Source organism: Helobdella robusta (assembly GCF_000326865.2).
Source record: "Helobdella robusta unplaced genomic scaffold HELROscaffold_30, whole genome shotgun sequence".
In the NCBI taxonomy this organism is placed as follows: domain Eukaryota; kingdom Metazoa; phylum Annelida; class Clitellata; order Rhynchobdellida; family Glossiphoniidae; genus Helobdella; species Helobdella robusta.
The window spans coordinates 1078486-1090177 of NW_008704502.1; the positions used below are offsets into that span (position 1 = coordinate 1078486).

At 32.7% G+C, this 11692-nt stretch overlaps 1 protein-coding gene across 1 annotated transcript; it reads right to left on the reverse strand.

The window, feature by feature from the left end:
- Positions 1–319: 319 nt before the first annotated feature.
- HELRODRAFT_192208 (hypothetical protein) lies at positions 320–4106 on the reverse strand. Its single transcript, XM_009022016.1, has 3 exons — positions 1819–4106; positions 516–1656; positions 320–484 (listed from the first exon to the last, which is right to left on the reverse strand). Exons 1-2 carry the CDS (start codon positions 3666–3668, stop codon positions 1362–1364), a joined length of 2145 nt encoding a protein of 714 aa, XP_009020264.1. The 5' UTR covers positions 3669–4106; the 3' UTR covers positions 320–484; positions 516–1361.
- Between the last annotated feature and the right edge of the window lie 7586 nt (positions 4107–11692).

Consider the following 11692-nt stretch of genomic DNA (forward strand, 5'->3'; position numbering starts at 1 on the left):
TTCTATTTATAAAAATTGAGACATTACAAAAATAAATAAATAATTTATTCAAAAAAGGGGAGAGAAAATAATATTAAAACGGCTGCAAATTTCCAAACAAAAAATAAAAAACATACATAAATTACTTTTAATAATTATAACGGGACAAGAATGTGTGTATATATATTATATATATATATATGTATATATATATAAATATATTATATATAAACTATTATATATGTATATATATGAACTATTTTATATAATATATATATATATTATATATAAACTATTTTGTATATATATATATATACGAACTATTTTATATAATATATATATATATATATATATATATTCTCTTCTGTTTTTAATCAACGACTTGTTATTCACTAATAACAATAACAATAACGTGGATATTATTATTATTATTGCTATGATTATGATTATTATGATTATTGTTTTTGTGGTCATTATCCATAATAATAATAACAATTATATATATATATATATATATATACATATATAAATATAAATATATATTTATTATTTAAACTAATCTACCATCCATCGACGATAATAAGAAGCATTCTTTAGATAGCTGACGTAAATAAATAAATTAATTTAAAAAATATGCGTGGAAATAAAATAAAATAAATCTCCGTATAAAAATAATATCTGGTATCTCTCTCTCTCTCTCTCTTTCTCTCTCTCTTATATATATTCTCTTATATATATATATATATATATATAATATATGGGAAGAAGGCATCGTTTGAAACAACATGCAACATGCAAAAACATACATTCTATTGAAATATCGAATTTCATATATGTTTGTTTGTTGTTTGTCTGTGTGTGTCTGTGTGTGTGTTTGTGTGTGTGTGTGTGCCTTTATTGGCATTTAAAATTTTTTAAAGTATAAACAAGTTATTATTACAGAGCGAAGTTGGATAATTATGTGGTAAAATGTTAAGTTTAATAACAATACATTAACACGTACGTATATAGACATACATACACACACACACGCACGCACACGCACACTTAAACATACATTGATTTAATCATGGGCTCGTACATACACATATATTCAAACACACACACACCACACACACACACATACATGGTGAACATTGTCAAGAATTATTCAAAGGCTTATTAATATTGGTCATGTTGGTGTTGCCATAGAAGTTAATTTGAAACTGAATGCTGTGTTGTTTGTTTGTTGATTGTGATCTCATTGTTGTTTTTATGTATTTGTTGTTGGGATGTTGACGTCATTATTGTTGACATTGTTAGTGTGCTTGTTTTATTATATTTTCATTTCTGTAATTCTTGTTATGGATATCATTACGATTGTTACAACAACGCATTCTAATTTAATCTATGTCAGATACTATGAGTTGCTGGTTTTTCCGCTGTTTCCTTTCTTTGGCAGCTCTTTGTTGCTGCTGCAGTTGTTGTTGCTGCTGCAGTTGCTGCTGTTGCAGCTGCTGCTGATGAAGCAACTGTTGCTGCAGCAACAGCTGTTGCTGTTCTAGCTGTTGCTGCTGTTCCAGCTGCTGTTGCTGCTCCAGCTGTTGCTGCTGTTCCAGCTGCTGTTGTTGAAGTTGTTGTTGGTAGATGTAGTTGTGTTTGCGGGCAGCTTCTACATCTTCCATCTGGTTGTCCTCACTGCGTGTTCCACGTTCGTGTCGGTAGGTAAAGATTTTGAGTTAGTTGTTTGATTAAGACCAAGTTGTATGTAAATCAAATATTTGATATTTTTATTAATAAGAATTACTTTTAGTTAAAATTTAATATTAAATAAATAAACAAATAATAAAATTCGCGAACCATCTTCGGTTATTCTGCTCTATTAAGGGCGTCCTGTGCGTGCTGCTGTACAGGGCCGAATCATCCTCGGCTCGACCTTGCATTTTCAAGGTCGTGTCTCTGCAGCCGGGTCTTGGCGGGCAATAATCTGGCGGTAGAACAGCAGCAGCTGGTTTTTCGAGCCCCCTCTCATCGCCGGAGCCCTTCCTAGATCGAATCGTCGAACGAGCAGTTTCCGAGAGATTTTCATCAAATTTTTGACTTTTTTGACTTTTTCTGTCCTCTTCCTCCTGCTCGACAGCTTTCATTTCGTCAGCGAAAATAACGGGCACGCCGCCTTTGCTCTGAGTTGAAATGGCTTTTATTAGCAACACTTTCCGCTCTTGACTCTTCTTCCTGTTCTTGCGACAGCAGTAGATGCAGACGACAAGGACGATGATAAGGATGATGACGGCTGCCACGATGAAGCCGATGATCAGGTAGAATAATTTCGAGGAATCAACTTCACCCTCGTCTCTTATGACGGTATGTGTGGGAGGGGGCAGAGTAGCTTCTGGAGTTACTTCTGCCTCTGGTATTTTCGTCGTTGTTCCTTCTCTGCTGCCTTTCACTAAGGACATATGCGAGCACGGACCGTATGTCTTGATTGTAACTTCTTTCGCTTTTGGGAAGTATTTTAAAAATTTGGCGTTCATCGTGCCGTCTGTGTTTACCATTTTATCTATAAACTCTTTAAGTAAATCTTCATTGCAAGCATCGTCCGACGTGATGTCCTCATCGTCGAATGTGACTACCAAGGAACCAGGTTCAATGTTTAAAACCCTGATCTGGTGACCTTTTATCCCTTGAATCAAATCTCTTCTTATGACCAACCTGGTTGTAACATTATCACGCCAGTACGTATCAGCATCTTCGTCCAGCACAAGCACTGCTTCGTGGTTCTTCGACTCGTAATCTCTCACATTAAATTGGTATATAAAGTTTTTAATTGCTTGGTCAGATTTTTCGCTGTAAATCAGACTGTAGTTGCCCTCCTCCCCTCGTAACGGAAGGCCACCGATGAGGTAACTTTTTCCACTCTCTCTCTGCTTTTTCATAAAGTGTGGAATCTTTTTAAATTTGAGAGTTGTGTTTGGGTCAAAGTGCATTATTTTTTTTTGTATAAATTTGCCAGAATGTGTATAAATTTCTGATAGATGTATATCTACTGGTACTGGCCTTGGTTTTCTTGTTGGTTTTAAAGTCGTAGCTGTTGTTGTGGTTAGGGTTAAAGTTATTTCGTCTGGAATGTCTCCAGACCCTACGATGTCATCTTTCAAAACGAATTTCTGTTGCATACTGTAGTGCGAATGTCTGTTTCTGCTGCTGCGTGCCTGTCTTCGTGATCTCCTCGGCTTCTGATTCACAACGTACCACGACAATACTTCCATATCGTTCACTTTTAAGCTTCCTAGAGTTACATTTCTTTCCAAATCCATCAAATTTTTCATGTGAAGCGTTTGAACGCTGCCACAGCCAACAACCCACCACAAGCTGACAAAATTTTCTTCGTGAATGTTGTCCATTTCTAGATTAGTTGGTACATCATCGTCATTGATTACTTTTTCAATTGAGTTTAATTTGCTTTTGAATGATTTCAACTCGTTTAACTGTTGCCTAAATTCTTTTTCACTAATCAAATCTACAGCAGATTCTTCATCTCTACCATGACGGCTAACGTTATCTCTAACTTTAAATTCTTTTTTTCTGTAATAACCATTTCCGCGTGATCCCAAAACGTTTGCTCTGCCGGAAATTAGTGAAATGGTTTCTAAAAATTTAAGATCACCAGACTGTTTTAAACTGACGGAGTTGGGATTTAAATGAAACATTTGGGATAATTTTTTTAGGAGATCAAGTTTTTCTGGGACCGAAAGTGTGTGGTGTTTCCTATCCAGGACTACAACGGATTTCGTGACGGGAGTTCCCGCTTTGTCGCATGTTACAGTGGGCAGATGAGTGTTGTTATTGTTATTGTTGTTGTTGTCGTCACTAATGACGTCATTCTTCGTAATGCCGTGGATGGTTTTTTTGACAAAAATTGTGAAATTGCCGATTAGTTCGACCTCGTCGTTATTATTATTATTATTGTTGTTGTTATTGTTGTTATTTTTACGAATCACATTTAATTTTTTGCAGCCCCAAACTTGAAGAGTAACAGAGCCACCTATCAAATTCTGATCATCAGCAACTCCTTCTATGATTCGCTGGCCGTCGTCAAATACCAACCAATCAGGTAGCGAGGAGGAGTTAACTTGTGTGACCTTTACCTGTTAATTATGAATGAAATTAAAAATAAAATTACGACAATTAAAATCAATTATGACGATTACAATAATTTGCAAGTATGTATTTATGCGTATGTGTGTGTATATATATATATATGTGTATATATGTGTGCGTGTGTATGTGTGTGCGTGTGTTTATATACGCACAAAGAACGATTTCTTGACATGGTACCAAAGAAATAAAAACAGAACATCGATAAGAAATTTTTCAGAAAAACAGGGCGATAAAAAAATCGTTTCAAGAAGGAGGAAAACCAATAGCGATCACGTATGTCTGAGCGTGTGTGCGTGTGTGTGCGTGCGTATGTGTACGTGTGTGTGCGTGCGTGTATGAAGTATGTGTGTGTATATTATACGTAAGTACATGTGTGTATGTTATGTATCAATATGGGAGCTTGCACGAATGCATGCATATATGCGTTTTATAGTCATTGATAAGTTAGATCTGGATTTAACTTTGCTGAGAGAAAAAGTAGGAGGAGAGAGAGAAAGAGAGAGAAAGAGAAAAAGAGAGATATAAAAAGAGAGAGAGAGAGAAATATATTACAGAAAAGCAGATATAATGGCGGAATAATAAAATAAAAGTAATAAAATAATTATGCAATATACTATAGGGATAGAAAGGTAGATAGACACGGAATAAAAGAGAGAGAGAGACAGACAGACAGACAGAGAAAAGAAGAGAGAGAGAGAGAGAGAGAGAGAAGTGAGTGATATAATGAGAAAGTAACAATGAAATTGGCGATGGATCGGGTCAACTACTCAGTTATTTTCATATTTGATGACGTCTATGACGATGGCTGACGTGATGACGACGATACTGATGATGATGATGTTGTTGGTGATGGTGATGATGATGATGATGATGATGATGATAGTGATTGTGGTGATGATGACGCCGATGATGATTATTATATTTGTGAAATTGATCGTTACTTAACTGTATTCAAATCGGAGTAACGAATAATTTATGAATATTTAAAAATCCATCGATCCATTTATTCATTCATTTACTCATTCATTCAATTAATCAATCAATCAATTAATCATTTAATCATTCATTCAATCAATCATTTTTTCATTCAATCATTCATCCATCCGTCTATTTTAACAATATCAACATTAAAAACAAAATTAACGAAAAATGAACGAACGAACGAACTAACAAACGAATGAATGAACGAATGATTGAATGAATGAACGCAGGAATGAACGAATGAATGAAAGAATAAATGAAGGAATGAAGGAACGATAAACATCCTTGACATAAACGTTTCTAAAATGAAAACTTAAGAACGTTTAAAACTTTACAAACAAGTGTATAACGCTTAGGCATAATATAAACAAAAACATTATTATTATTATTATTATCATTTTATTATTATTATACATCAATATATATGCTAACATGAACATTCATACGTACATACATACGTACAAATGCATACATACATAAATACATACATACATACCGATTTGAAGTCATCCAATTTTGGTAGGTTGTATAAAAACAGTCTGGCATATTCAACGGTTGAGTCAGGAAGAAGTTTATTATTATTATTGTTGTTGTTATTGTTGTTGTAGTAGTTGTTGTTATTATTATTATTGATGGAAAGTAGATCGCTGTAAGAAGGGGATGAATGAACGAAGACGCCAAACTGTAACATTGCTAATATCAACAACGTCGTTTTCACCAGCTTCATAGCGTTATTAATTGGCAACCACTGATGATGACGATGATGGTGGTGGCGATGATGGTGAGGATTATTCTTTGATAGTGATGATGATGACGATGATGCCAGAATGACCGTTTGGTCATCTTTTTGTTCGTTTGAGTAGCTGTGACAAATGGGTAAACAGATAATTATCACCATGCTGATGTTTTGTCGCGAAGAAATGTTAAATTTGCAAGCTTATTTTTTTATGTAAAGAATCATCATTCATTCTTTCATACCTTCATTCATTCATTCATTCATTCATTCATTCATTCATTCATTCATTCATTCATTCATTCATTCATTCATTCATTCATTCATTCATTCATTCATTCATTCATTCATTCATTCATTCATTCATTCATTCATTCATTCATTCATTCATACATACATTCATTCATTCATTCATTCATACATACATACATTCATTTATTCATTCATTCATTCATTCATTCATTCATACATACATTCATTCATTCATTCATTCATACATACATACATTCATTTATTCATTCATTCATTCATTCATTCATTCATTCATTCATTCATTTATCAATCCATCTCTAAACTCGTTTAATCATTAAAAAATCCATCCATCAATTGAAAAATTTTTTAAAGATAAATTTACTCAATTAATTAATTCAATTCTTAAAATTTTTTATATCTATCAAGTCATCATCGTCGTCGTCATCATTCATTTATTCTCTTTTCTCTCTCTTTCTCTCTTTTTTTTCTCTCTCTCTCTCCCTCTCTTTCTGTCTTTTCAAAAACCTTTTTCATTTTTAAATCAATGATAGATAAGAAAAAAAATATTCATTTCATGTACTCTACTAACCGCTCAATCATTCCGATAGATGATGATGGTGATGATGAATATCTTTATTATTATTATTATTATTATTATTATTATTATTTATTATTATTATTATTGTTTATTATGATTATTTATAAATATTTTATTTTTTAATAATGCCGTATTATTTATAAGGCAGGGGAGGTAGTAGTTGTTGTAATTAATAATTTATCTTCTAGCAATTATTACAGCATGTGTTAGTTTAGATTTGAATAAATATAGGAATAATAAATTGTTTAATTATTACTTTTTAAATTTTTATTATTATTAATATTAATTATTCGCAACTTGAAAACATTCCTTAATGCCAAAATATTCTTTCAAGCTAAGCGTCTAACCTCCGCTTTATATACATATATATATATATATATATATATATATATATATATATATATATATATATGAGTCAGTATGTGTATATATAAATATATATATATATATATATATAATCACTTTTTTTATTAACTTATTCTTCAATCAGTCACTCATTTACTTATTCTTTCATTCATCCAGTCATCAAATTATATTTTGTCATTCGTTCATACATTTCATTTGTTTGTTAATTAATTTGCTTGTGTGTAGTATGGACGTTACTTTTGTTTTGTTGTTGGGGGCATATTAGCTCAGTCGCGGAGAAAATTTGTTTCTATCCATTCATCCATCCATCTATCCATCCACCCATTTATTCATTCATTCATCTATCCATTCATCCATCTATTCATTCATGCACCCATTCATTGAATTTTTAAAACATTAGTAGCAAACTAATCCGTGAGAACTGATATATTCCTACTCAACTAACTAACTTAACTAACTAATTAATGTAATCAAAATTAGATAAAAGTGGTTGGGAGAGAAAGAGAGGGAGATAGAGAGAGAGAGAGAAGGGAGGGAAGAGGAAAACTTTAACATGAAATCAATTCAAAAGGCATTATCTGGCAATATAACATTCACGATACTATTTCCATGGGTGTGTCTGCAGTTTCATTCATTCATTCTTCATTCAATCATTTTTTATTGATTGATTGACTCACTCATTTTTCATTCGTTCGTTCACTCATTAACTAATTATTTTTAATGATTGATTGATTCGTTAGCTCATTTATTCAGTAATTCATTTCTTCATTTATCAATCCATCTTCTATTGGCTCATTAATTTATTCTTGATGATATTCAATTTTTTCAAATTCATTTAAGGCCTCTGGGCAGAATGCTTCAAAAAATCCGCACACGCACACATACACACACACACACACACAACACACACACACACACACAACACACACACACACACGCACGTAAACACACACACACACACAAACATTCCTTTGTGATGTGTTTGTATGTGAAGATAAAAAATTTTGACGACACACATATGTGTATTGAATGAATTTGAGAGATAAAATGTAATAGTGGTAGTATTTGTAGTATTGGTATTACTACCGTTAGTAGTAGTGGTTGTAGTTGCAGCAGCAGCAATAGCAGCAGCAGTAGTGGTAGTTGTAGTAATTAATAATAGTAGTAGTAGTAGTATGCGTAGTCAATAAAAAAATTTGTAAACTTTTGTAAATTTATTTCATTTACTTTTTGTCTTCGTCGTAATCATCATCATCATCAACATCATCATTACCATCTTCTTCTTCTTCACCATCATCGTCATCATCACCATCTTCCTCTTCCTCATCATCATCCTCAACAACAGCAACAATCATCATCATCACTACATTCAAACGTCTCGACATGATAATGATATCGTCAAATACCAAAACTACTCCAATCTTATCGATGCGTGTGTATGTTTGTGTGTGTGTATGTGATTATGAGTGTGTGTGCGTGTGGGTGTTTATGTGCGTGTGTGTGCGTGTACGTGTGCGTGTCTTTACGTTTAAACGTTAGCATCATTCTATCATGATAGGCAGCAATACTAATTTAAGTTTTGACAAAAAAGTTTGCTTAAAAAATTTGGGAAAACATTATTTATCGTCTTTTATTTGGTTTTTGTTTTTAATATTATTATTACTTAATTGTCCTTAATAACAATATCAATAATATTATTAGTATAATATAATAGTATTATTATTATTATTATCCAGTATTATTTAAATTCCTTGCTAAATATTTTTTTTTTCAAAAAATCAATTTCATTTTCATGGTTCAGTATCGTCAGTAAAAGTGTTTTTTCCTTTATTTCCATCTCTCTCTCTCTCTCTCTCTCTCTCTCTCTCTCTCTCTCTCCTCTCATAATATTATTCTCCATAATGGCTCACTTACTTAATTGTTATTGCCACTTAAGAGAAACGAATGGTTATGAGTCGAGAGTTATTTATAGTTCTGTAATTTTTATTATAATTTTAATAATCACACACACACACACACACACACACACACACACACACACACACACACACACACACACACACACACATACTTATGCTGCAAGCGGTCTACCTGCCTCGCCCCATTTATTTTTTGAGAACGTCTCGGGCCCTGAAAGGTTAATTTTAAAAAAGTTTGACCTTTGTCTCCGCGGTAGTCGAAAAAATTTTCAACTTGGCCGTAGACGATAGGAGTTGGCTCCAGGCAATATCGCCAATTTGTCACGCCTATTTGTCAATTTGTCACCCTCTGCTTTTTTAGCTTCTGCCGTCCCTACGGTTTCCCTTAAAAACTCAATGCTGCCTAACGATAAGAATTACTTGGACAATCATTGAGAGTCCAAGTTTTGGACAGTTGGACGTTGTTGATTGTTTTAAAAGAATTCATTCATAAAATTATCTTAATATTAGGAAACCCTTTAAACAAAAACTACATTTAAGAGTATACAGTATATTGATTCTGCTCCAAAATTTAATTCCTTTTGTATACTTGATGGGGCTTTAAATAACCTTTCTGTGCGTGACCCAATAACATAGTGTACAGCAGAACCTGACAATGGTTATAGCCCCATCACAAGGCTAGTTTATCAACGAAGGGTCTTACATACATACAAACATACATACATGCGTACATACATACACACGCAAAAACTCTCATAAATCATATTTGTATATAAACATATGTTGCATTTTATATGTATAAATAATAAAAATATCTATATATAATGATGTGTTTATATTGAAATATTTTATTTTTTTAAAAAATCAGCGGTACAAAAATTACAAATTCAAAAGTTTACCTTTAAATATTCCTTAAGACGTGTACTGGGTTTTTCCCAGATTTGTGTAATTTCATTTTGACGAAAATTTTTACCGATTTATCATCTCAATCCCCAAAAAATCAGATTCTATCATAATTATTAATTAATTTAATTATATCAAACTATTTCTTTTTATTTCTATAACCACTTTTCAAAATGGACGTCTTGGATTTATTTCTAAATGTGGAGCACTTACAAAGTAGCAGGGAAACCACTACTATTTCATCATCACTGTTCTCGCCTGCATTAATTCTAGATTTCGACAACAACAACAATAATAAGAATAATTATACTGATAACAACAATAATAATAATAATAATCTTATTAATGAGGATTATGTGGATTACAAATTTTTACTATCTCCACCCTGTCAAAATCCTCCTGATCCATTTGAGGACCACACCCAAAATAAAAATGGCCAGGGTGGGGACGATTATCAGACACTTGACGTGAGATATACATAGATACATTTTTCTTATCTAATTACTATTTTGCAACTCAAATAATAACCACTACAATTAACCATTTTTTAGGTCTAAAAAAGTCTTAAACTAAAAACTAGTATTTAGCGTGCTAGATGATTTTCATTTACAAGTCGTTAAGCTCTTCCCATGATAATATTTTGACATTTAGAAGCATACTTTTACGCAGGTTTAATCATAAATATAGAATTAAAGAACCCCAAAAACTAATTCATAAATTACTGTGAAAGGAATGATCTAGATAACTGCTATACTATAAGTATATAAGCTCTAACTAATGTAAGCATCTATCTATTTTCAGAACCCATTGATGTGGGAGGAGCTTAATAATATTATTATTATTATTGATGTTATTTTTTATTGTTATTATCGATATCATCATTATGATTGACAGATTTTCATCAATGGCGATCCGCTTTTTGATTCGTTTTGGCAATCATGTGATTTTCAAATCGACAACAGCAACTATAAGAACAATATCTTTATGACGGCATCGTCATCATCACCGCCCTCCCCTTCGGCATCATCATCAGCACCTTCGTTATCTCCTGCATCATTATCATCGCCATCATCATCGTCGTCGTCTTCATCATTGTCCGTTGCACATTCTATTAAGAATGATCACCAATATTGTTTAGTAGATAATAATAATAATAATAATAACAATAATAACAACAACAACAATAATAATAACAACAACAATAATAATAACAATAATAATAATAATTACAATTTTATAGATGATATACTGTTCAACATGAGTTGTAACATGCTTAGCGAAGGAAGCAACAACAACAACAACAATAATAATAATAATAATAACGGTAGTTGTGATAATGATCTCGAGTTGATGCAGTTGGGCCTCTTACCGGAAGAATTTTTGATGGAAAACAGTGATGGCGGTAATCGATTATTGGATGACGTCATCAACTCGTCAGAAACGGGTGAAGATGATGATGATGATGGAGATAGTGATAATGATGAGAACCGCGCGCGCGCGCACACACACGTACACACACACCCACATTGCATTTGATGTGTAAGGATCACTTCGCATTCAAACCACATCTCTGCAGTAGTAAGGCAAGGCAGACGCCTTTAACTGGTGCGCTATCAGGCCGCCATAATGTTATTATTATTATTATTGTTATTATTATTATTATTATCATTGATAGATAGCACATCCTCTGATAACATACAACTTGATGAGAACCATACAAACAAGTACTCATCCAACGAAAACGTGAGTGAGTGATGGTAATTTTGACGATGGTGATGATGACGATGGTAATGATGACGATGTTGATGGTGATGATGACGA